Source organism: Epinephelus moara, chromosome 8 (assembly GCF_006386435.1).
Source record: "Epinephelus moara isolate mb chromosome 8, YSFRI_EMoa_1.0, whole genome shotgun sequence".
Classification (NCBI taxonomy): Eukaryota; Metazoa; Chordata; class Actinopteri; order Perciformes; family Serranidae; genus Epinephelus; species Epinephelus moara.
The window spans coordinates 13,452,009-13,479,739 of record NC_065513.1 but is presented as its reverse complement, the minus strand read 5'-3'; the positions used below and the strand labels follow the sequence as shown (position 1 = coordinate 13,479,739).

The window sequence follows — 27,731 nt, the reverse complement described above, 5'->3', positions numbered from 1 at the left end:
TGTACAACTGGGAAACTAGAAGCAATGAGCGGCAACTGAAAACAATTGCACTCGCAGGTTAATTATTTGTCTCACCTTTGGTACTTTGAAGAGGTGAATCAAGGGCATTTTTAAATTACATTTTTTGCCTGTGGGGGTCTCTCAGTCAAAACAATAACGAAACACGGAGCAATGCCATCACTGCAGTCACTTTCTCCCAGGTTGGATTCCTTTGGTGTTGATTGTTCAGGAGGTTTTTTTCTGGGAGACAAATTATCTGCAGAGGTGTCTCGCTCTCCAACAAAGGACCAGATGATTAAAATCATTATAAACACTGAATAAAGAAGCATTTCTCCCAACCTTTTTGGCTCATTCTGGAGGGGCTGCTAGCCCAGATCCTGCTAATGTGTGCTCCCTGATTTTCTCTTCTAACTTAAGATCCAGACATTCAGGAGGTTTTTTAATGGGAGCCAAATTATCTGCAGAGGTCTCTTCGTCTCCAAAACAAACAGATCAGATGAACGAACCCAGAAAAATACACTAAATTAAGCAGTTTCACATTTAAAAATCAGTGTTTTTCCAATGCTACCACTAAACGGTAGGGCTGGAGATGAGTTGCCATTAATGGTTGCTCAGCTTGCTTCTTTGAAACTGATCTAGACCTTCGATTACTAAAGTTATTCATCCAGTTAAAACATATAGTTAAAGGCGCTGTATGTAAGAATGTGGCCAAAACGGTTACTGCACTCAAATTCAAAATACTGCTGCGAGTCATGTCCGCCCCCCCTCCCCTACAGATTTGAGGTTGCTGGACAGCGGCACGCTGGAGACTGATTTGTTTGCCCACGGCCGGCTGCCTTGGCAGGGCCGTGTCACGGCGTCCTTGATCTTCGGTATTCCAGCGGACCGTTCGAGCAAGTCCGGCTTCTCTGCTGCTAACTCTGCTGCCGGGATACAGCTCATGAGGAGCCGGCTGCTAATGCTATGTACCGGGACACTGCTAATGCTGCTTGCCGTGCTGCTGTAGCTCAGTCGTAACTTTAACTGATGCTGAGACTCTACTGACTACGTGACTGCGTGACTGGTAGACTGCAGTGGGTGGCGCAACAGGCCAAAACACAAATTCAAAACATAAAACATGATTTGTGGACTGTAAAAAAATTTTTTAAATGCGAATATTCTGGCTGTACTATTGTTGTCGGTGAGATCAGTATGTTATATGAACATTATTCCTTAGTCTCTGTGACATATTAGGAGGATTTTATGACTATTTGCTTTAGATTTCTTACATATAGCTCCTTTAAAAACGACCAAAATCTAAAAAGTGTATCGTAAAAGTAAGGCTTAAAATTGGATCAATTTGGCGTGCCGGTGGCTTAGTGGATAGAGCAGGCGCCCCATGTACAAGGCTGTTGCCCCAGCTGCCCGGGTTCGACTCCAGCCTGTGGCCCTTTGCTGCATGTCACTCCCTCTCTCTCTCCCCCCTTCACGCTTGTCTGTCCTATACATTAAAGGCTAAAAAGCCCCAAAAAATATCTTAAAAAAAAAAAAAAAAAATTGGATCAATTTATTACAGCTTTTTACAGACAACATTGGCGACCAAATGACACAAACTATGTCCTTAAAGTAATTACAGATTTCTTTGAGTTTCAACATTGTCGAAGACATTTGAAGCTGTCATGTGTTGTTGGCCCTATATATTCCCCAACTTGTACGCATGCAGTGGTTTTGCTGTAGTCTTTGTCTTCTGTGACAGTTAATGTAAGTAAAGAGAATACAGTAGGTGTAAAATTGCCAGCGTATACAGTAAAAACTTTTGTGATGTGTTTCCTCATGTGATATCCGCCGCCCACCAGTTTCCACCAGTCAGTCTTCCTCCACATATTCTCTCCCTCACCTCTTCCTGGTTTTCAGTGTATCATCTTGTATGGCAGTGGCTCTTGACACTTTTGTGTACTGTAGCTGTTAAAATGCAAATTTCACAGGATTCAGCTTTCCTGTTCTGTCGGCAATTTACTCTGTGACGTCCCCATCTCCTTGCCGCTGAGCAGAGGACGCGAGTGTCAGCTATATCCATCCTCCTGAGCCTTGGTAAAATGCCACAATATCTTTTTGCACAAACTGCAGCACTCGTCTCACACTGCAAAGGAGTCGGGGAGACCAAAACGCAGTTACAAGCAGGTCGCTGTCGGGTCTCTAATGTTTGAGGCCTTGACATTGTTTGCACTTCTGATGTGTGTGTTTTAAGTTGTTGGCAGCTTAATAAAGAACTTGAATTGTGCTGTTTCCTTGCTGCAGACAGAAAGCAGAGATAGCTTTAAGGGACAGATCAACCTCTTACCTGTGGTGCAATTTATCAGTCTAGATTGTTTTGGTGCGGATTGCCGAGTGTCTGAGATATCAGCCGTGGAAATGTCTGCCTTCTCTTCAGACTAGTGTAGACAGCACGAAAGACACACTTTTAAAAACTCATAAGCAATTTATCTTTCCAGAAATCATGACCTATTTACTCAAGGTAACCCTCAGACCTTGATGTGAGCACTTTCATGTAGGAACTATTTTCTTTCTACCAAACTACACCTGCTAACGGTGTCACCATGCAGACAGAAGGGTGCATCCGCTCATAGATGAGAGGCTTCTGACAGCTCTAATGTTGGCTAGCTCAGTGGTGTTAGGTGAGCTAGCAGTAGATGAATGCTTCCTTCTGTGTGGTGATATGGTTGGCAGATGTAGTTTGGTAGAGAGAAAATAGTTCCTACATGAAACTGCTGGCAACAAGGTCTGTGGATTATCTTGAGTAACCGGACATGACTTTTGGAAAGCAACAAAGCTTTAAAATGTTTTTAAGTGTTTTTTTGTTTTGTTTTTTTTGACAGTTTGAGCAACACAAGCTGAATTCCATCTAGTTCCATTATATTTGAGAGGAGGTAGACATCTCTACAGCTGATGTATTCAACACTCGGAAACTCACACCAAAACAATCTAAATTGATTAACAGTGCTACAAGTAAGAAAAAAAAAACTTTTTTTTTTATTTTTGATTTGGGGGTGAACTGTCCCTTTGAGATACCCCATCCTGCATATTCTGGAGAGGTGATTTCAAGCCCCATTTTACTCCTAGAATAAAATTCCAACAAAGCAAGTATCTAAAAGGCAGATGGTTGATAGTGTATTCATGTCACACCGCTTTGTAATGCGACGTGAGCATTATGCAGGGCACCTTGCCACCTTTAGATATCATACAAGAAGGGCAGGTCGCTATCTTGCAACTAAAAAGTTTGTAATGTGGATCTGCTGCATTTATTAGACGTGTGGCAAACAGAGACGTGTTTGCTCATTGTAAATGTACTGATCACATCTGCTCCCAAGAGTAAAGCCTCTTCTGTGGCCTTTCCTTCAGCTGTGGTGAAGTGTGTTATTTGCCGCAATTTGCCACTGTACAGAGATGTACACACACGCTCTAAGAATACCTCGCTTTTCTTTTACAGACATTTCACAGCGACATCGGCACTTTGTAAACATGCAGTATTAATTGTCACAGTCTCATTAACTCACAGTGTGCGCTGAGTAAACAGCCTTAGCTAAGGTGAAATGAAGCATACTGTGAATGTGCACTTAGCAATGAGTGTGAGTGTGTACGTGTGTGTTTGTAGGTGTTCTTTTTGGTGTATCTACAATGGATGGAATGGAGGTTGCTTACAGAAACAATGTGGAAATGCCATTTGATTTTAAAGTGAAAGAGGTGAGGATGAACACATTAGCGTGAGTGGAAAATGAAAACTCAACACTTACTACCACAGTATTTACCTTTCCTTTCCTTTCCTTTCCTTTCCTTTCCTTTCCTTTCCTTTCCTTTCATCTCCTCAGTCCCATCATGACACTGAGTAATCAGAGACAGATGGTCATAAATCAGCCTCTTTATCATAACACACTCCTGTCAATGAAATAACTAGCCGTGAAATAAGCATCAGTTAATATGCATCCTTAATCCACATAGAACATGACACCCACTTACTAATAGACATTGCCGACTGCCGTGTACATTAACTGCTCCTGCTACATACAGTATGGCAGGAGACTGATGACGAGGGAAGAGTGACTCCCTGAGATGAAGGCCATGTGAGAGGAGCTGTCTTAAGTGATAATGTCAGGTGTGTTGGCAGTAGATCTGGTGTCTTGGGAGCTGGATATCTTGTCGTATTAGTGTGTTTGTGCCTGCGTATGTTGATGGGGATGGCGTAGGTTACTTTGTGTTGTTGCTCAGCACCCCCTCTCTCTGTCCTCTATCACCTCGTACATACGTATAGATCCTGTCTGTATTGTTTTATCAGAAAAGGCACTGAATTATTCATATGGTAGTTTGTGTACAAATGAGCTCAATGCCTGGCTATGAGACAAATATAAGCCCATGATGGTTGTACTCAGAAGATAGATGTAGATAAATACAGCAGTACTGTATAATACCTGAGACTAGAGTAACTTTGCCAACAACAGTTGACCTTGTATTAAAAGTGCTGAATTGTATCTATTTGTGTGGTCTCAAGAAGTGCTTTCATATTGTGATATTGTGTATGGTTATGTATTATTAGTGTAAAGGCCCTGTCATATCAGCCTTTACATCAGCAACATTTTGTGGCCAATCTTTTCATTACAATGAAATTGCCGCAATAAAGTAAAGTTGCACATTTGCTTAGTAACATAGCAAGAGAGTACACATGGATTTGCTCTGCTGATTTGTGGTTGACCAGAGCGAGGGATGCCAGTTTTGAGCCATCTGCAGCATTGCTTTTGTTTTACGATCTCAGTTTTTCCTTTTTGCTTCACTCTCACAGCTCTCATCGACTTTGTTTCCAGAGGCAACAGGCAGCTGTTTTTACTGAAAAGTCTCCAAAACCCACTGAGTGGCCAGCTTTAGCTGCCAGAGAGACATTCAAATCAGTCTGAATACAAGAGGCCTTTCCTTTTACGGCCCAGACACGTCAAACCAACATCAGAGAACTTGCACATGAACACACCAAACCGACGGCCATCAAGCACGCATGTTCTATGTCTGCGCGAGAGGACATAACCCTCCATACCAGCAGACAGCAGTCGCTTGTATTCGTCATTCAAAAAGGGAAACTGGAAGATAGTCTTGACGTTAATTAGCCAGTTAGCACATTAACAACACAATTTTTTTGCTGAAAGAACAAAGGTTATTTACTGTGCTCACTTCCATTTTTTCGCTGATTCCACATGCTGAATCAGCGGGAAAAAAGCCAACTAGCGCAGATTAGGGCCAAGAGCGGGGACACATCGCACCAATGAGGGCTGCTGCAGATGCTCACTAAAGGCCCAACTTTGACTGATGGCTGACTGTCGGCTCGGTGTGTCAGGGCCTTGAGTCTGGTGCTCCATTGACTAAGTGAGCTTTAGCAACATATTTATTTAGAGGTTTAAAAAATTAGTTTTTGGACTTTTTGCATTTGTAACAGTGCACCTGGAGATTGACAGGAAAGTGGGGAGAGAAAGAGAAGGAACGACATGCAGCAAAGAGCTGCAGGAATGGGGCGCGGAATCTACTAGCTGAACTAGGGGGCGCCCCCTGTGATAAATGTCTTGCCTCCTATTTTGTTTTCTGTTGGCTTTGCTGACAGAGCACTGGCTAGCCACATTACCCTGCAAAAAGATAGTACCCACTGCCCGCCCTCTGGTCTCCACTGGTTATCTAGCCTTAGCTGCTCTGCACTGTGCACCACCCACATTGACATTTGTGAAGACCATCAATAGGTGTTTTTCTTTGGCATGGGGGCGGTGTAACAAGCTTAGTCAATGCTGTCATGGCTTACTATCATCTAAAAAGTTGACATCATGAAGATGTTGGCAAACAGTTGCTTATTTAAACATACAGTGTACACAGAGCAACTGTAACATTAATTTTAGTCAGGATTGTGGTCAACTTACAGTATGTAGGTAAGTTAAAAAAATAACTTTTTGCTTGAATTTAGTCTCCACCAACTCTTGAGTAAAATGTATGTCTCTTTAATGGCCAAAGTTTGCTGTTTGTTGCACACACACACAGTGAGTTTTTAGAGCCTTTTTAATAAAAATAGCTGCCTGTTGCCACTGGAAACAAAGATGGGGATCCTAAAACAAAAGCAATGCTGTAGAGTTGTTTGAAAAGTATCTGTGGATTTGTCCCCATGAGCGACACACATGCACAATATTCATTTGATTCTTCATTAGTGAAAAAAAGATTATTGTAGCTTTAATAATATTTACACTTGTAGTAATGTCTACCTATTGTCTGTCAGGATAATTTATCTGCTGTCATTTTAGTCAGTGTTTTCTTACACTTCCCAAAATGCCCTGCAACAACCTTTTAATCTTGTAATAAAAGAGTGGCCCATGTGTCTTTCTGAAGACGTGTCTCGGGCTGCTGATGTTAGAAGAAACTGGTCTAAGTCTGTTTCTTCCTCTTTTATGGTGGAATTCTCTCAACATAGGCCTAGAAAGAAGCCTGTGTTCTTTGCTGCCAGGCTTTAATGTAAAATATGTAAGATTGTAAGATGCTTGAGGGCAGATGTTTCTTTTAAAGGTATTCTGAAACCTGGTGGCGATGATTACCTTTGTCTCAGCTGTGTTTTTTAAGACCAGCATAGTCGTGCTTTAGTAAGTAGAAACCAAGGTGCAGCATGTCTGTGGTACTAATTTTGATATAAAAATCAAATGTTTATGCATATGCAGGCAAAACACAATGCAAACACATGTGAATCCATATGGAGCTTTTCCTCTCCTCTATTTATAATCACACTGCATTGTCGGTGTGTGGGTTTGTGTGTGTGTTAGAGTGAGAAACCTGAAGGACACTGGTCCCTGGTGAGATGGGAAAGAGCCTTGTGCCTTAAGAGCTCCAGGGCTGCTGCTCTGACAGGTGAGACCATGAGCTCTGCTCAGCTCTCCGACCACATACACAGCACAAGGACACAACTTCTGCTGCCCACTTCAATACAGTGTCACCTAGCCTGTTATAGGCTGTGTCATCTGTCAATCACAAATGAGTAATGTGTTGTCAAGGGCAAGGTCCAAGGGCACCGTCAGCTGTGTTGATAATTAACTCTGCAGAAGACCTTTGAGTCATATAACTGGGGTCAGCACACCCCACCGTAATTCTGACATTAGGTAAGAATTGTCCTCCATGTGGAGCAGTGCGATTAAAATTACATACAGTACTGTTGGTTTCAGGCAGCAGTGGGGGGAGGGGCATTGCGACTGTGAATGGCAGTCTTTCATCTGCAGCTGGCATTAGTGATATTTTATCATGTTAGAAAATATTAGTGTTCTTGACAGCCAAATTTTAGGATAGCCAAACATAGTCCAGTATTGAATTATTTTCAGGGGGAAAAACCTCTAATTTACTGTACACTGTAACAGGCTGATATCACCACTAAGAGAAGGACAAGAGCCAAAAACAGAAACAACATGATACTGGAGTTCCTAGTTTAGCTGTAGTGCTGTCAGCAATGCAGTCACAGCCTTTGTACTCAGTGAAGGTTACAGAAAAAAAGGTGAGTTATTTCACTCATTTCAAGGTCAGCATGGACTGTCTGACAACAACTTAAAAACACTCCCTGGATTCTACAAATACAACTACACTGGCTGGCAGAGATGGTAATTACTTTTATAACGTAATCTTACCTCAAGATACACTCACTAGCTTTTTCCGAAGTTCCATATTACAGACACATGATGTACACAGCGTCATATCCATGAAAGCTGAGCAAACAACCACCAATAAAGACCAACAAGAGCCACTGAAATCTGCAGAAAACAGACAGTAAATGGACCATGAGTTAAAGCTGCACTGATACATATTTTTATTTAAAAAATGAAACAAATTACTACATAATGTGTCAGAGTAGTTGCTCATACTAACAAACACACAGATAATTATTACCCAACACAGTTTCTTTTAGCTCTACGGATCATTTTAGCATATTTTAACTCATTCTTTTGCTTTTATGGCCCCAAATCACTGTTTTGGCTCAGTCTTATGGCTCTCATCAGCATCATTTTAAGCTGCAGCAAGCAGCTATGTTTCTGTTGTACAGTATTTTAAATGCAAAACAGCAGACAAAGTTAGCAACCAGCTCGATGAACATAGCATTGAGTGCATTAAGATTATTTTGTAAACTACCCCAAGGTCAAAAATGTACTTACATGTTCCTCTATGATTTATTATCTTTAGAATATCTACCAACCATACAGATGAAAACAAACTTCATAACAAAATCCATGTGGCATCTTGCACATGGTCTGAATTTAGCAACCACAAGTGTGGGTAAAACACAGGGGAAATGTACAATAGAATTTAGTAAGGTTAGCATGATTGGAACTGCTATGTAAAAGCAATGCTATTGGCCATATAGGACTGTATTCCTTTTGGCTGATGCTCAAAGTTTGACAAAATCTAACCAAAAACCATCAATTAGAATACACGCCCCTTACATACACACCCACCTTTTGCTGTATCAACGTCACTGGCTACCTCACGGATCAGTTTTGTCTGAAGGAATAGCTCAGGGCGCAGCAATTGTGTGGTTGAGCGAGAGAGAGTAACAATGGATGCGCTCAGGGCAGACGTGTTTTGGCAATCAGAACAGAGAAGAAATAAGGAATGAAGCTGTCAGGCGGTAGAAATTTGAACAGTTTAGAGTTCAGTATGTCTGTGAATAAACATTGCAGTGAAGTGAGGGTTAGCCCTGAAGTGAGCATCAAATTCGGCCCTGGAGGCAAAACAAAGTCTCTCCTGTGTCTCCTGACCATGGAGAGGGATTAAAAAAACATTGCTTTTGCTTTGTTGTTTGAGGCTAAATATTCTTTGTATGAACCGCAATGTATTGAATGTATATTTTTGTATGTAGGTGGGAGCATCCATGTATGCTGGTGCATGTGTGCAGTAGCCACCCACCTCCTCACCCCTGAGAAATAGGGTTCCACCAAATATCATTGTGGAATTCCAACACTGGGATTTACGATGGAATTTACCATGCATGATGTCTAAATGATCTAAATGTTATTCTTTAATTTAATACCTGCGTTTCAAAAGTGTCAGAGAAAACTTCAGAGCTTTAGACGAAAAAAAATCTTGTGTTCACGCAGTCAACTTTTAGGTTTGGAGAAAGTCCTGAACCCGCCTAATTCGATACGTAAACAAGTACCAGTAGGATGACAGGGTTTCAGATACTTAGGTGCCAATTTTCCAGATACAAATTGAGTCTTTAATAGACTGCAGTGCTTTCTCTGTGCTGTATTAGGCCGTTAGTGGCTCTCTGTGGTTTTGCATGATTAGAAAAGTTGTGTCGTTACATTAGCGGCCGGTGTCTCCTTCTAATCCCATTTGCCTTGTGGTCACAAACAAGGTGCCAGCAGAGCCACTCAGCTGAAGGCACAGGGAATCCATGCTTTATACGAAGCAGCCCTAATTCAATTGACATTACTGGCTGGCTTTAATGGATTTTACCTGGTGAGGCTGCAAATTGAATATTTTAAGGCATATCAACTCCTTCAGAGTAACTGAAGAGAAAAAGGTGCAATTTTCATTTTGTGAACATTTGGTAACGAGACGGTGACATACAGGAGATTATAATCTATTTCTTGACTTCAATTTGATTCGTCTTCGGTAAAGCACTGTCCCTCTTGCCTGTGGTTTGGGCTTTTATCTCCCTCAAGCAATTTGGTGTTCTTACCCACTGCTTTTGGTTTCTGGAACACAGACTCACACCACATACACACAACCACATCCTTTTGTACACCTCAGCCCCCCCTGGCTCCAGTCTTGTCTTTCTGTGAGGAGTCAAACCCTTTGCTGTGTCATCTCATTGAGCTTCTGTGGTTGTTATTGTTTTATCTCTTGGTGTGTTGATCTCTGCGCGAGACGGGCGGCCGTCCTTCCCCTGCTCTCTCTGTAAAGGTCAGTGAGCCGCGGATGAAGTTGTGTCGATCTGATGAGTGCCACAGACTGACAGCTAATTTTCATCAAAGCAACTGTGAGACGAGGGGGGCCGAGGCGCAGGACGCCCGGGGACCTCTTGCCTCTCTGAGGATTCTCCACTACTTATCAGGCTTACTGACTCACTGTGTGGAGATATGGCCCTGCAGTCGGCTCAAATCTAGAGTCTACTAGCTCCACATAAAGTTGCAATTCACATGTAACACCAGGGTATAGAGAGAGTGGGAAACAAGCAACAAGACTGTCAACAACACAGTGCTGTAACATTTTTCCATTTCTAGAGCAGTCTCGTCTGATGATCTGCACACACCAGCCTTTCTTCCTCTCTGTTCATTTTTTTGCACTCTTTCCTCTCCTCTTCCCCTCTGCCAGTATTCTAAACATGGTTTGCATTGATTTATTCTCTTCCACCAATTAAAAGCAATTTTGTGAGCATTAGAGTAAGCCATGCCGGGAGTCGTTTACTGCAGCAGGCTGTTCATTACCTCATTGCGTGTGTGTGTGTGTGTATATATGTGTGTGTGTGTGTGTGTGTGTGTGTGTGTGTGTGTGTNATATATATATATATATGTGTGGTGTGTGTGTGTGTGTGTGTGTGTGTGTGTGTGTGTTTGTGCGTGTGTACCCGTTTGTCTCTGTGTGAACTCCTGGGTGCCTCCGTTATGCTTATTTCACTCAGTGAATGTGTCTGCACAAGTGTGAGCGTATCCCGTATGTGTGCAAACCTGTGCCTTTCCATTCATGTTTAGGTATACATGAGCAGATGGGTTCGGGTGTGTATCAGAGATTCCCCGCACGTGCAGGGCATTAGTTCTCTGTTCGCAGGCTAAATCCTCATGTTGTTGAAGCGGTGTCAGTTGCCTCTGCCACGACACAAAGCTTATCTTTTACCAACTCCCGTACCCCCTCGGGAAGGGGAGACATGGGGGCGGGGGGGGTTGGATGAAGGGATGTGTGAAAGAAGACAGAAGCTCCTGGCTGGTGTAAATAACCCTGGGCTTGGGAGGAAGGTTAGGAAGCCAGCGCCATGCTGTGTTATCCCTGAAGGACCCAGTTCCCTCAGCACCCATCCTGTCCTCCCCAACCTGACAACAGCTCTGTGCCATGATGGCTTCACATCAGTGTGTCAGTGCATACAGGTCTCTATTTGTCAGTAACCATCACCGGCTCTACAGCTGCCATCCACCCTGTTGATGGACACCTGCTGTATTAATATTGCATCGGTATACTTCAGGTGGAAGGCTGAATGTTTTTTGGTTTTAGATAGGGAGCATTTTTCAACTCCAGCAAAGCAAAGTGACCATTACTGCAACTACAGGCAAAACTTGGTGACTGAAATAGCATTTTGTTCCCCGAGCTTTGACTTTTGATGTAATTTTGATGGCAAAACAGATGTTTTCCATAATGGTTATGTGAAATACCTTCCTTGGTTTCTAACATTATACTATGTTGGAATTGTTGGTTACTGTTTGTAAAAACAACATTAACACTTGGCCCCTCCTCTCTACACTGCTTGTACATACACTGCAAACTACTATAGTAATGTAGGAACATTACGTTTGTTTTAATAGAAAAGCCGATACTTATGCAAGCTAGCTAAGCTAATAGCCGGCATCTACCTCTCCAACAGAGAACAGACCAACTCTTCATCATTTCCTTTCCTGCTCGCCAGTGAAATTAAAAGCCAACTCCAAATTCACTTCCATCTTGGTACCAGCTTTGTCCAATTGGTGTTTTGCCTTGCTATAGCTGTGTTTTTTTGGTGCTGTGTTGGTGGTGTTTTTGTAGCTTCCTCTTGGATGCGTGCTGCTACCTGGTCAGGCTGTTCTCAAGCACTGTTCGTAAGTATACCTACAAAAAGTAAAGCAATACAATTTGTTTCCAACCTGCGTAATGATCAGCCAGTAATTTGTGTATAACCCACGTACTCGGCAATGCTGTGATCACATGACCAATGTGTTGACAGGCGTAAAGGAGGCAGTAGTATAAAGAGTAAAAGTACAGGTGGCAAGTTGGGGTGTTGGATGGGTCAAACAAACACAGGACTGACTCATCACCATGCTTTTTTTCCCCCTATACCTAACCTACATAACTTTACTTTTGTAAACCTGTGCGTAACTTTACATTAAGCAGTACTGAACTTGATGCCAAGTACGTATCCTGACAACACTACTCGTAGGGCACTAATTTGATAGATATCATACAAACTGTTATGTGCACTTTCATAAGATATCATATTGGGTCCTATTTAGATGGTCTAAAGCGGACAGCGGAGGGCGCATAATCCATGTCGCAAGTGTCATTGCTATTTAGATGCAGGCGCAGTTGTCATTTTCACGCCCTGCGCCCTCGTTGTCTAACTAGCAAATGAACTTGCGCTTCACTGGGTGTGTTGGTCTAAAAATGAGGAGTGGTCAGGAGCAGTCATGGCGCGTTGCTAGTTAGATGACGTAAAAAGCAAATGCGCCAGTGACCAACAAAAACCTGGTCTAAAGTCAACGGCGCAGTATTTCGCTGTTAAACAAGTTAGTAATATGCGTCTCTAGGCGGGTGCACAACGCGCGTGCACTCTGCTCAGACACACACGGGGCAGCCACACATATGCAAAAGATAAGACCCTGAAAGGTTATTATTATGCACATTAAAGTATTTATCAGAAACACGTCTTAATGGTCAGTCATTAATCAGAACGATCTAATTGCAGTAATAATGATCATCATAATTTGTTATAATGACAAATGAAATTGTGAAATTATCTGACCAATCAATCATTTTTTTGATTGAAAACCAAAGCCCACACCTTGCATTTATTTTAACATGTTATACTAGGCTACATTATATTATATTATTATATTGTTATCTAGGACACACATGCAAATAAGAGGCAGAACACAGCTCAAGGAAACATGTGAAAACAATTAACAAACGTGGGTGGGGGAGAAAACGCTGAACAGGTCCTAGCTGCAGGATCAGCACCTTGGGGAGCTCCGTGGCAGTCCTGACATCTGTGCTCTGTTATATGATGAAAACAGGTTTGAATAATATTCCACAGATATTTAGTAAGATCTTTCTTGTACTAGTGATCCCACGCCTGCTTTACCTCGGGGAGCTTGGGTGCCTGTCTGCTGTCCCCGTAGATCTGGTTCTGACGGGACCTTCACCTCCCGCACGAGGAGATCCGTCTCCTCAGCTGTAAAACGCTCACTCTTTCCAGTTGGTAGGTCCGCCATCTAACTAGCTCTCCGCCATGCGCTCCAATCGCACCTCTTTTAAAGGGAATGAGAGGTGACACTCTGATTGGCTTATTGAATGATACGCCCACAACACACCCATGACTAATTCACAGAGTAAGTCCAACCCTTTTAGACTCTCCGCCATGGCGCACAGTCTAAAAACGCGTTGTCTAACTAGCAAGTGACTGGGACACACCCATGCGCCGCACGCCTGGCGCTTTGTGTTTTAGACCATCTAAATAGGGCCCATTAAGTCCCAACATCACCTGCACACTGTTATTTGCTGGGGGCTACACACCCAGAAATGTCTTCAACACAGAAAAATAATAAGTAAATAAGAAAATACAGGCAGTGGGCAGAGTCTCTGCAGATAAATACACCGTCACACACTTCTAGTGGGTCATAAGTGATGATTGAGAGGGGTTACTTTTGTCTATACATTGTTTTTAGGGAAATCCTGCAAAGTATACCTTTAAGATTTTTAATTCACCACTTGGTTGCCTGTTCATTTCTAGTGTGGAACATTTAATTCAACATTTCCAAAAGAAACACTCTCTGACATTTTGAAATAATATATAATCTGCAAGACGAAAAACAGAAAAGCAGAATTTATCACTACGTCAACATAGAATAATTATACCTTTCACTGTGGCAGCGTACCAGTTTACTGTTGCAGTTCAGAGACAACTTGCAGTTGGAAGCAGTTTGTTTTTTTTCCTCAGCCAGAATGTAGCCATAAGTGTGTACAAGAGGCTGAACAATATTAACTAACTTACAAAGCAGTACAAATACTGTAGGTGCGCATGCAGACTCCTTTTTGTCATATAAGGTAACTATGGTAACCTAGGAGCTCTGAAAGACTTGAGATGACTTGGTGACATGTTTGACTGAGATGAACTCTGGAACTGGAGGCACATTTTTTAATACCTTTAGAGCCACCACCTTTCACTTAGCACTGACACAGAGAAGGCACCCCTATGATCTGAAGCAATTTGTTGGGGATTTAGGATCTTCACCTTTATGTAATGCCCCCATTGACCAACACACTGGATCACACCAGAGATGAAACATCGATGTGTGAGTGGCAGAGCCAGAGCCTTCAATATAGTTTCCTATTTACTATCCATTTCCTCTGGGCATGCAACTATTTATTCCCCCTATTTTCTCAAACTGGAAATGAAATGAAAAGAAGCAAAAAAGAGAAGGAAAACAAGTGTGCGGGTTAATCTCTATTGCCAAAGGCAACGTTGTGACATTATCTCTTCATCACAGCCTAACAGAGGCCGGCTCCAATGAGTTTCTGCATTTGTCTGAGGATGTGTGTTCATACATGTGTAAGCCATACATGCATGAATACATATGTGCATGTGTACATTTGTTTTTGTGTGTGCCAGAACATTTTCCTGTGCCTGGCTTGTGTGAGTTTTGAGGGCGTTTGCTGTTGTGCTCAAAAAGAAGGCATCGTGTTTACCTACACACACACACACACACACACACACACACACACGTTCATCTGCAGATTAGCCTGCGGCTGCCTGCCTACCCCCATGCAGAAAAAGAGTGGGAATACACACTTTCCAACAGCCTTTGTTGAGCCCCACTACCTGCTCACTCTAAATCAACTCCTCTCAAATACACTGTAATATCCTCCAACAAGGGATGATGCTGTGATTTACAGGCTAGAGGAACTATTACACAAACCCTCAAACTAGCTAACTGCAGTCAGTCATATTGCAATAATAAAAAGAGACATTCTTGAAGTTGTTGAATTAAATTAGAGTCTGGTTTGATTGGAAAAAAAATATCTGATGAAGCAGGAGAGGGAAAGCTGTGCAAATATTTTCCAAGTCTTAAATTATCTCACATCCGAGTATTATTGACTGTTTCTCTTTCTCTCTGCCGCTTTTTTTTCCTCCTCCTGCGTGGTTTTCCCCCTCTCGCTGTGCTCTTGAATGTCGTGAAAATCCAATTAGGTGGACACATTCTGCGAGAACACCACAAATCTGCGCTCCATGATAGCAATCATATGAATTCTTCAAATGGGATTTTCGATGCTCCCCTCTCGTTGCTCACACCGTGTCTACACAAAAGATGGAGTAATTGGCAAACAGATCTCCATACAAAATGTGTTTCCCCTCTCTTTTATGGCCACTCAGCATAACAATGGGTAGTTCTCTAATCTCTGCTGTGTGATTCAGAAATGAAAAGCCAATGAAATGTGTCTCCTGGCATGTGGGGGAAATGACTGCGAGTGTAGGTAGAGCATGTTACTGGCACCTAGTAGCTCCCCTATTGACACGTGGGCAAAAGGCACATAATTGTCTAATATACTGCATTGTATTAGGCCTATTTTACAGAGTCACTTCTGGTAGGCCGCAACACTTCCTAAAACAGTCCTATTATACAAAGTAAAAAGCTAAACTATTGCTGTCTCTGTGCTGTAATAAATGCTAATATTTACACAGATACAGGTGGGGAATTCTAAATGCTTTCTTATCATTCATGTTGACATTATGTTGCATACAAAGATGGAGCAAATGAATAATTCATACTAAGAGAAAAGGCTGATGTGAGGCTGATAGACTGAGGATATTATGTTTACCTGACCACGCTGATAGCCAGCAGACATTGAAAGTCTGTCCCTGCCTTATGCTTATATTACAGTTTTCATAAAGGGACTCAAAAGTGTTGTGTCAGTGCATTATATTTCAATCACTCTGTTTTCCTATTAACATTTTCAGACGATTTTAACTGTTCAGAGCCTCTGAGCCCCTGTACGTCAAAGGAATGCTGCACAAGTTGGTCTCTTGTAATCTGTAGTATCTGTTTTCCCTCCCTGTTGAATGGACGAGATGAGCAGCTCGACATTGATTTAAGTAACTGCAGAGTGCACAGTCATGCTCTGTGCCTGCAAACACACTGACTCAGGCGCTCAGCCTCTTCCCCTACCCGCCTTTCTCCTTTTCTTTCTCACTGTTTTTCTATCTACCTAAACTCCTACCTACATGGAGTCTTATCAGCAGTCCTTGTTTACTCTTTTGTTCTCTCCTTTATGAAAAGGAAATAAAATCAAACAAGCTTAGGGTTGCATTTAAAATGGCATACTTATGTACTGCATACTACTCAAACAATTTTAGTGTTCAATGTTTTTTTCACAGTACTTTATAAATGTGAGCTCTTGTGTTGTTTCTCTTAACTGAACCTTAAAGCTACAGTAGGTAATTTTTATTTTAAAGCAAATTACATGTTATGTGAAACTGTCACTACAACCTGACGGTAGTACATGAGAGAGTTACCAACCAATAAGAGCCAGGAGAACTCTCTAACGCATGTCAATCACTGCTTGAAAGATCATTTACGTCATGCAGACCAAAGCCGACACACACGGACACATAAAGTATGAAGCTGGCCTAATAGTCTATAGCAGCTTTAATGGCTCTGACAGGCCATACTTAAACACAGCATGTTTGAGCTAAATGCCAATATTCTCACAATGACAATGCTAACATGTAGATGCTTACCAGGTATAAGGTCCATCCATCCATCCATCCATCCATCCATCCATCCATTTTTATCCTCCTATATGGGGACGTTTCACGGGGGCAACAGGCTAAGCAAGGTACTCCAGAAGTCCCTCTCTCCAGCAACCCTTTCTAGCACCTTCTGGGGGTTCCTGAGGCATTCCAAGGCCAGATGAGAGTTTGGCTGGATCTGCCCCGATGCCTCCTACCAGTTGGATGTGCCTGGAAAACCTTTAACGGGAGGTGTCCTGGAGGTATCCTGATCACATGCCCAAACCACCTCACCTGACCCCTTTTTGCCGTGAAGGAGCAGCTCTACCCTGAGCTCCTTACCCTGTGTCTATGGCTGAGCCCAGCCACCCTACAGAAGACACTCATTCCAGCGGCTTGTATCTGTGAACTCATTCCTTGGTTCACTACCCAAAGCTCATGACCATAGGTGGGGGTTGGGACATAGATGGACTGTTGAATTGAATCATTTTCACAATGGTCCAGTGCAGCGGCTGCCTAACTGCCGATGCCATGCCAAACCTGCCTATCTATCTCATGTTCCATTTTAGAGTGTAAAATGGTGTAAGGTTTAGGGATCACTAAAGTTATAACAGTTCATCCTGGGGGAAACGATTCATCCAATAGTTCATGAGACATTTCACTCCAAACCAGAAATTCCAACCTCATGATGGTGCTTTACTTATGTAATCTTTCTTCATACCCTACAGGGATATTGGTCAAAATGTGCTTCCTTTGCTGTCCATCACAGTTCTGTGTCAGGTCAGATTTGGTCTTCCAGGTTTTCCTTTCTCTCAGTGCAATATTTGGGGTGTAGTTTTACTCCTTTTGTAGCACATAGCCCAGCCATCACAGACACTGCTGCCTTATTCCAGTGCTGATGTTCTTGCTTTTGATTTCTCTGTAGAACTCCAAGATTGTGATCTTAAAGAAGACACGTACCCTTTCTCAGGCACCCATAGTGGAATGCCTCACTTTTCATATCAGTTCTGTTTTTTTTCCAACATTCAGAACCTCACATTCAGATAGACTTGACATTGCTATTGCGTATACACAGCCTGAGCCTTCTCCAAACTTGCCTCAACATCCTCCCCCTCTCCATGCTAATAAGGCTGCCTTGATAAGTGCAGTCCTCCACAAACTCTAGGAAGAGTCAGGGGGTCACATCACCAAAGTCATTATGACACATTGGCTGACCTTAAGTGTCTGGACAAACTTTTCTGCCAATTCATCTACAGTAGTAGATGCAGAGATATTTTTACAGGACAATTTATATAGATATTTTGAACTTCTGGTGGCATTAGTTGAAAAGTCAAGGGTCAAGGGTCACTTGTTTTGGCATAATGTAAATCTGTACCAAATTTTGTTGCAATCCTTCCAATAGATGTTGAGATACTGCTGTCTATATTAAAGTAGTGGATCGACAGGCTGATAATGCCCCCCTTTGAGCCATGCAGCTAGTGTGGCTACCTAATATACATACATTCACAAGCAAGCAGCCTCACACTCCTGCTCACTGCTGTCTAATAGCTAAGAGGGAGAGTTGGTGGGGTAAATCCATCAATAATACCACAGTGTATTAAGACATGACACCCTGCGTACGCTCCCAGACACAGACAAACACAAAATCCGAAAAAACATTAAAAGTATTCTTTTTTTAGATTTTTTTTATGACTTTGCAAAAGTTTCCATGTCTTATTGAACATTGTAGCAATAAAATAAGCCTGTTTTGATGTGTTGTTCGGAATTGGAGTGTAGGCGTTTGGCTCGATTTATTTTTCGTTTGCCACTGTGTATGTGTATGTGTGTGTGTTCGTTCCGGTGTCTGCTCTTGCGGCAGTTATGGTCTGTGAAGCAGCAGACTCGTAGATGAGTGCTGTGCTTTACATTGTTCCATTAGCCGTCAACCACAAACCATCACAAAGTACCGTCCTCCCGCTGTCTCTCTGCCATTCCCCCACACTGCAGCTTCTCTCTTTTCCCCCGTTCCCCACTGAGCTGTTGCATTCTCTGCACACTGTTTATGTAGGCGGGATGGCACAATAAAACGGGAATCTCCTCCTCGGGGAGCAGCTGATTGTGGATGCATATGGTCCTAAGAGGAGTCAGTGAAGAGAAATGGTCAGAATAGTTCACCAAACCCCCTGATGCATGTGAGCCAGGAGCAGCCCAACAGAGCCACGTGGAAATAGGCCAGAGAGGTAACTGGAGTGTAGCCAGTGTCATGGGACACAGACCACTGGCTGGGGACTCCCGTAGTCGTTAAGCCTCAGTCTTATTGGATTTACCCCGGAAATGTTTACCCCTTTTACTGCCCTGTTGAGAAGAAGCTCTCCTACTTATCTTATCCCTATTTATTAAGGGAGTCCCTGAAGAGTCCAAACATACAATCAGGTGTGAGCGTAGATGGGTGATAGAGAGAGAGCATAGAGACAGCGTTGAGGGAGAAAAAGAATAAGAGAATATAATACACAGTAGCTGAAGCGTGATTTTCTTCCCTTTTTATCCAAGAAAATACGGATGGATTCATGATGACATGAAATGGCATAAGAATCCGGAGTGGACCACTCTGTGCTCTCTGATTGCTTCTGTACTACCTGCATCCACTTCTCTTTGTTCCGCTCAGCTTGGCTCAGACTTATGACGGCGCCGATGAATACTCGTCAGGTTCTCTTATGATTTCTGACAGTTTTGAGGAGTTGCGTCTAGTGTGACTTTAAACTGTCAGCTAAACGCTGTCGCCTTTTTACACTGTTCCCCTTCTTCCCTCTGCGGGTCGTTGTGTCTTTACTTCCCCTCTAGTTGTGTAATACTTGGTATTCAGAACATTCAGTCTGGATTGTAGCTCCGCAGCTTCACAGGAGACCTACTCAGAGACCGAGGAGAGCCCAGGTGTATTGATATAAAGTGTTCCCTCTTCCTTCATTTTTGAGGGGAGTGTCAGCTTGTCAAACTTTGAGGAGAGTTCTACCCAATGGCTGTCTGGCATGCCCTTGACTTATCTGAGTCAGAGTGATACAGTTTAGTTGTATTAAATGTGTACAAGACAGCAAAGTTAAGAAAAACATACAGATGCAGGTACCTGAAGCATCACACATTTTGTACAGTGTAGAAGACTTTTTTTTACTAGCGATACTGGCAGCATGGCTCCAAAGATGGCAGAGTCATTTTGTCAGATGGTGTGTTGGGCTACCATTGTGGTCCAGACTGAAATATCTCAACAACTTTTGGATGGAAGCCCTTGAAATTTTGTGCATGTATTAATGATTCCCAGAGAATGAATTCTACAGGTGTTGGTGATACCCTGGCCTTTCTCTTAACAAAACCAGTTTGTTTACATCTTGTTTTGTACTGTCTTGTCTTGACAAATATTTGGTGGATTTGGTACTGACATTCATGGTCTCCAGGACATGACTCCTGTCATCACAAAAAAGTAATCTTTTGACTTTTCCTGTGATGCAACCAGCAGAGTACCACTCAGCAGAGTTTTCACCTATCCAATGATATATCTCAACATCTACAAGATGGATTGGCACCAGTGTTGTAGAGACATTCATGGTCAGCAGTCTATGAATCAGGATGATTTCAGTGATAGCCTGGCTGTCCCTGGCTGTCTCACTTTAGCACCACCACAAGGTTTTGATGAGATGTCTCGATACCTGTTGGCTGAATTATCCATTAAATTTGATTCAGACATTCATGTCCTCCTCAGGAAGACATAACTGTAACAACTTTGGTGATCTTCTAACTTTTCATCTTGTGCCATCATCCAGTCAAATTTTTAATTTGTCCAGCCTCACTTGTAGTCACAAATATGAGCATGTTAACATGCTAAACCATGACAGTAAACATGGTAAACATTATACCTGTTAAACATCACCATATAAGCATCAATGGTGGATTTAACTAAGTACATTTATTCAAGTACTGTACTAAAGTGCAATATCAAGATAGGCGCTGCTTCTAGTTTACTTGAGTGTTTCCATTTGATGCAACTTAATTCTTCTACTCTGCAGAGTACTCCAGACTATAATTTGCTGAAACATAATTTTGAATTAAATAAGATTTTCAATGGAGGACTTTTCCATGAAGTGCAGCATTTTCACAGAGTGGTATTAGTACTTCCATGTAAGTAAAGTATCTGAATACTTTGAATAGTTATTTTCCCCCCAAAACTCTGTTAAAACTAAACTAAGTAAGCAAAATGAGTATAAGTACTTATTTAGCAGTTTAATGTATTATAATGCATACTGATCTGAAAAGTAACTAGCAACTATGGCTTTCAGATAAATGTAGTAGAGTCCAATATTTCCCTCTTAAATGTCATGGAGTAAAAGTGCAAGTAGCATAAAATGGAAATACTTGAGTAAAGTACCTCAGATTTGTAGTTAAGAAAAAGAATTCAGTAAATATTCAACTATTCAGTTACATTTCCCACAACTGAGTTTTGATGAATATGAGAATTGGTATATTTTTAGAAGCTGGCCTATTTGAAGGCATATATTCACTAGCTGAGGTTACAACATGGATCTAATAGTCACTAGCTTTGGATGACTGCTATTTAACCTGCAGGAGACTCCTTCGCTGGCTGGTTACAAGGCCAAATTGACCATTAAGTCAATAAAAGACACTTCAACCATACTCTAACACCTACTCAGTAAGCTTGGATATGGTCTGTGGAGTAATGACTGGCTCCCCTCTGAGACTCGACTGTGTTTAAAACATTCTGAAGCCTCTCTGGAAAGCACTGATAGACATCCTGATCACTGAAGTGTAAAGAAACCAGATACAAGACCCTGCTGCTCCCACTGGGACCCGAGGAGGACTGTGCATGAGCTCTTTGTGTTACAGTTGTATGCTCACTGCCAGTAAGTTCCTCCTCAGCACTTCCTTTCACTCTGGCTTGAACAGTGGATCTTCCATTGAGTGGGGAATAAAAAAAATCCACCCTTGGAGTGACATTGTAAGCTTTTATTTTTCCGTGCATTTCAGGATTTGCAGGAGGTGAAGATGAAGTGTTGTAATTTACTTTTTGGTGTAGCCACTTCTCCTCCACCTGTCCCAGCTAAAGTAGACAAGTTGGGGTGATTTAGCAAACGGGTGCTTGTTGCTTTCAGTCAGAGGAGGATGAAAGGGAATATAAATATAGCATTTTAGGAAACTTCATTGTGAACACTGAGGATTTTTGAGGTTACAAAGACAAAATATTTTGTGGCTGCTTTGTATTATGAGCTATTGATCTCACTTTAACTTGTACTGTATTTATATTACAATAGTTTACGTCCCTACTTCTGTAGTCTACTTCTTAAAAAAATGTATTCACTGTACATTACTGAAGCAATATCTGATCATCCTCTTAACGCTCTATAGTTTAATGCCAAATTAAGGCTGCACAATATCTGCTGGATAATGGCCCATGGAGCAGAAATGATAGTTGGGTGTGACAATTGCCTAATTTTCTCAAGCACTGTGGTCATAGTAAGCGACAACAAGTGGAGCCAATGCCTTAAGTGCCTTAAACCTTCTTTCTTTCTAATGGCCAGCAGGGGGTGACCCGACTATACAGTATGTAAGCCTATGAGAAAATGACCCTACTTCTTGCTTGTTTTATTACATCAGTAAACCTTTTCCTAATGAGTTTATGGGCTCAAATACTAGTTTCAAGTCTTCTTCAATACAGCATGATGTTGATTTAGTAAATTATGGTCCCATGTAGAGTAAAATATAGATGATAAAGCAGGGCATGCCTTGGGGTCCGGCTACCTCTTGATTGGCAAGTCGCTACCATGATGGCGTCCTTGGGTTCTCAGTCAGATCCACCCCATCTCATCCAAATGTGGTCACTTTTGCCCCCAAAAAAGCAGGATTGCGACGGCTGAAATGCCAAACTCAAGGCTTCAAAACGGTAGTTCACAAACTAATGAGTGATGTCACAGTAGCTATTGCTCTTATTACATACAGTTTATAGGTCATTGTGGAAGAAAACCAATGGAAAATTTGGGATGCCTCATAACGTCATATTTGTTTATGCCGTTCTTCAGTCACTATCACCCGCTGAACAGGAGCAATAACACCGAAGTAATCACACCTTTGAATTCAACATCACCCCACGCACACAAATGTATGCTGCTCATCCACACTTTCACCCTCTTTCTTCCGACTGTGACGGAACCAACTTCACTGCTGAGTGATGATGAATGGCTCAAGGTTTTCTTTCATTCATAAGTGCGACATTTGTTGATGTTTTCAGGTGTAAGATTAACCTCACAGTTCACCTCAAGTCACAGAAGTTGTAAAAAGAAGGCAAAGCAATTGCACAGGGCCCAACATGTACTGATGCTTCTCAGCCAAATCATGGCAATAATTTAGGACTCTCTCTATGATTTGGACTCTATGATTGCCTATACTGAAATGACAAATATATTGTGTCGCCTGGTCTTGCCTTAGACTTAATATGTGATGTTGTAGCAAAATCTATAAACGTCAGTAGGCCTTCATTCATATACACACACAACAGAGAGTGAAGCAGCTGGCAAAAGGCATCAAATAATAATGGAAAGGCAACAACACAAAAAGATGGTTGCTTGCACACACACACACACACACACACACACACACACATTCAGATTGACCCCTAGGTGTAGTGTTTATCTTCATTCCGAGGGAAGCATACCATCTGTCACATTACCCATCTTCACTTGGCATATAACCCCCCTTCACAACATGACATTACATCAAAGAAAGGAGCTTGACTGGAGAGGGCAGATATATTCATTGGCATACAGACAGGCAATCACATAGTGCATGTTAAAGTGGAGCAACAAATTCAAGATGAAAGCAAAGTCCTATCTTTGGTCTCATCTGCCAACCTGGTATGGATTGGCTGGGGAAAGTGATTGGGCCTTCTTTTATAATTTAGTCTTCTCTTCAATCCTGGAACTTTTCTGTCACCCTCAAACAAAATCACACAGTTCACATGTTATGGAACATTAGTCTAAATCTATTTTATGTCAACACTTTTACCCTTAGATCACTCTGTGTGGATACAGTTTATATACTTTACAATATGAATTACCTGTAAGGGAGATTTTCATTTCCTTTTCTTTTTCTTGGGCATTTCCCTCCTTTGTAGTCCACTGAGCCAAGGACATTGACGCTGTAATTTTGCTGCAGTCAAAGAAACCTTTTCATAATGTCCTTTTCAGACTGCAAGAGAGTGAATCTATTACTGAGGGAGGTAAAGGAGGGAAAGGAGTGGCATAATGGGATGGTCACATCCCACTTACACAGCACACTCATTTTACGACAAACAGCACATTCACTGTGGATGGCAGACCCTGGCGTGCCAGAGAGAGTTACTTTCTGATTAGTTAATTTTTAAAAAAGCTCTGTTTGCATTCAAAACAAATGAGATTTTAGCAAAGATGCACAACAACACTTATCAGACTGTTTAGAAAATACAAGCTACGCATTAAAATAGCAGGTGTTTGCCATGGTTTGATTACTCGATTGACCAGGGGAACACATGAGACAACACACATGTTTAAAACAGCCAGTCGTCCTCCTGGGGAAGAAAAGCAGTGTGATCAAAACCAAGATAACAGCTGGGACATCTTTTGAAGATGAGGCAGTGCAGTGAACCATCTGGATAATGTATTGCTAGACAAAATGACAAAAAAAGAAAAAATTATTGTCTGTCTGGACGCAGCTGCTGTGCATGGATCAGCTCGATACATCCAATGACTCTCTGAAATGAGGAGCTTCTTTCGGCCTGATATATTCATAAACATGTCTTTTCTTTCTCCACAGAGTGAAGTTGAAAGAGGGAGTGACGTTTCTCGGGGCTCGTCCCAGCAATCCTACTCAGTGGATAGTTAGCCAGGATGTGAGGAGTGAAGGCCACCGAGTGGTGACTCTCCACTGCCGCAGGAAGGAGTCCGGCTACGATCAGCAAAGGTCAGCAGATAAATTACCTCAATTACCTTAAGTTTTTGGAGGATTTTCCCATTGGTTATCTCTCCACAGTGGGATGAGAGTGATAAGATATGAAGTAAAACACAACATGACATATTACTTACTACCTTATTAAGTTAATACAGCAAACATGCTAGCAATAACTTGCCTAATACTATGTCAGGCATAGGTCTGGAGGGGGTCATGCATTTGGCCTTGTGTGTGAGTGTGAATGTGTGTATCTGTCTGCCTGCAGCTAATCTCACATTCTACTGGACCAATCAGCCTAATATTTTATGTGCACATTTAAGACTATATGCTTAAGGACCTCTTGTGGTTGTGTTGATTCAAAACTTTTGAAAAACCTGTTTTATTGACTGTTTAATACCGTCACTGACTGCTGGCTCCTCACTCTTCTTACACGGGCGGTAGGAGTCCTAAGTGATTAACAAAATAACATAGCAGAGGCTAGCCCGAGAGCAAAAGGCAAAATAAGAAGCCTTACCATCTGTTGCAGGCCCCATGTTGGCCTTTGACATGGCTTAAAAACTGACATCCAAATTTGGTCTCATTTTGAACCAAAGCATCTGAAGATTAATTCGATACACGTTATTTTATGACCCACTAAAGTAAGTCACGTTACAAGATGATGCCCCCTCCCCACCCAGCTTTGTTATCTTCACCGCCATCTTGACTGCAAGGGAGCCAGGAGGGACAATTTCACCAAGTGCACCTGCATTGAGTAGAGAGGCTTCAGTGAGCCCCAGTGGCTGCGTTGCAGTAGGAACATGGCTGCCTGGCTGTTTGGAGTTCTTTGTCTGCCCACTTGATGGATGCAGGTCCAGCATTTACTCCTTTTAGCTCTATTTTGGTCTCCACCAACTCCTGAGGGAACTATAAGGAATGTTACCTGCTTCAATGTATTCACCAACCAGCTAGCCTTATTTGTCTGGTATTTGGTGTGGGACAGGTAGCGTGCAGTGAGTTTACAGAGGGGTTTTTTTTCGTCAAAATAACAGACTGCTCCCACTGCAAATAACTTTGACAAGAGTGGTGAAGAAAAAATGAAACCAGTGAGCCTAAAGATGCTAAAATTCCCAGCAGAATTGAAGAAAACTGCAGAAACTGGGTGATAATTCTCTGTGGGTTTATCTGTACTAGTGACACTTCACACATTACTCATTGTCATTTTTTCCAATATTAATGTAACAACATAACTTATTGCAGCTTTGTTTGTGTATCTTTAATTTTTCAATTGAAGACTTGTATATTCATCTGTTGTTTACTGATTTACTGATACTGATTCTCCTAAAGCCAAGAGTTTACACAGCAGAGGTATTTCTCCTGCTAAAAAAAGTGTGTGCTCTTTCTAAAATATATTTTTTACAGATTAGATTTTAGACTTCATAACAGAATGAAGCCTTACTTGCATTTAACAGCTGCTACAAATTATCTTTCTCTCACTTTTGTCCTTCTGAAACATTGAGTCATCACTGAGGCTGTCGTTGCTAAATCTCCTGAAACTTTTTTTTTTACAGTCCTTTACATGTCCATCATTTCAGAAATTACTTTGGCTGATTGTTCACATTTTGCAAGAGATACACAGGCACTGGAATGTACAGTGTTAGTGGTTATTTAAGTGATGTTCCCACTGCTGAAATGACACACTTGACATAAAGGCCATCGGATATGTCTGTGGAGACCTCTGTGGGGAGGGAGAAGTTAACAGACCATTGCGGCGTCCCCTCTTTTCACTCTCTCTCTCTCTCTCTCTCTCTCTCTTTCTCTTCATCCCTCTCTTTTTTCATTTTTTACTTATTTTCTCCCCTGCCATATCCTCAATGTTGTTTTGGCCATTTCCTATCTGTATTCACGTCCTTAAACTAATCTGGCAGATAGGGAAGTGATTGCCAGCACTGGGAAAAAGGTTGCTGTGTTAATTAAGTGCTGATTGAAGGCCTTTGTGTGTTTTAATGGTTTTTCCTTCTCGGATCAGGAAGTAGTTTTAATAGATCTAACTTTCTAGTGACAGGTGTAATTTTATGGATTAGAGGCAGATTTGAGGCTGAGTAAAGCTCCACTTATGTTTGCTCTTTAGCTTTCGTTCCACTTAGCAATTTTTAAACCACTCCCTTAAGAAAACAGGACACTTGACATCGCAAACTTTATAATCAAAGTTGTGCGGGGGTTATTTAAGTGTAGAGCAGCCTGTGAAACATATGTAATTTGAATCTGTTAGTCCACTGATTTATTTAGACATGCTGCTATTAGTGGATCACTACAAGGAATGATTATAGTGTAACTGCAATGCACACAGCGCGTTAAACAAAGATATATGTGCCTGCCTTTGAACGGCTATAAAATCAGAAGCAGATAATAAAGGCTTTCTTTAATAGACATCTCATACAGTCGTTTGTTGTGTGATACTGCACAGCTACATTGAGACCAGCAGCACAGTCATGCCGGTTGCTGATGGTTTCACTTAGATCTTGGTGGCATGTTTTTTTTTTTGTCTGTGTAAGTTTTTTATTTTTTCTTACGTGGGCTTAATATTTTTTACTTCTCAAAGCACACAGTACAACTTTATTTGACTTTATTAACAGTAAGTTTCAAACAGGAGCTGCCCCAGGAGCTCAAAGTCGCCTCCGCAGTGAAACTACTTTTCAGACCTTCCATTCACTCATATGATAAGTTTTGACAGCTCAGTCTTACAAACAGAAAGTTTTTGCCTGCCTGAAAATATATAGGGGTGAAAAATGTGTTGATAATGACACCAACTGGTGCAAGGAACCTTTTGGAACTGAAGGAATTATTATTATTTTGCTGAATGAATAACATTTTTGAGGGGCTAAAGGTGCTTTAAAACTGGCTATCCCAGCTGACATTGGGCGAGAGGCAGGGTACACCCCAGGTCACCAGACTATCACAGGGCTGACACATAGAGACAGACAACCATTCACACTCACATTCACACCTACAGGCAATTTAGAGTCACCAATTATCCTGTCCCCAACCTGCACGTCTTTGGACTGTGGGAGGAAGCCAG

The 27,731-nt window shown here is 41.9% G+C and overlaps 1 protein-coding gene across 1 annotated transcript in view; it reads left to right on the top strand.

Annotated features, from left to right (window-relative positions):
* Positions 1–27,731, top strand: part of si:dkeyp-14d3.1 (transmembrane protein 132C) — a 180,523-nt gene that overhangs the window by 71,517 nt on the left and 81,275 nt on the right. The window contains exon 3 of the mRNA XM_050052166.1: positions 24,542–24,688. Coding sequence (XP_049908123.1) covers positions 24,542–24,688 — 147 coding nt within the window. The remainder of the gene's footprint in view (positions 1–24,541; positions 24,689–27,731) is intronic.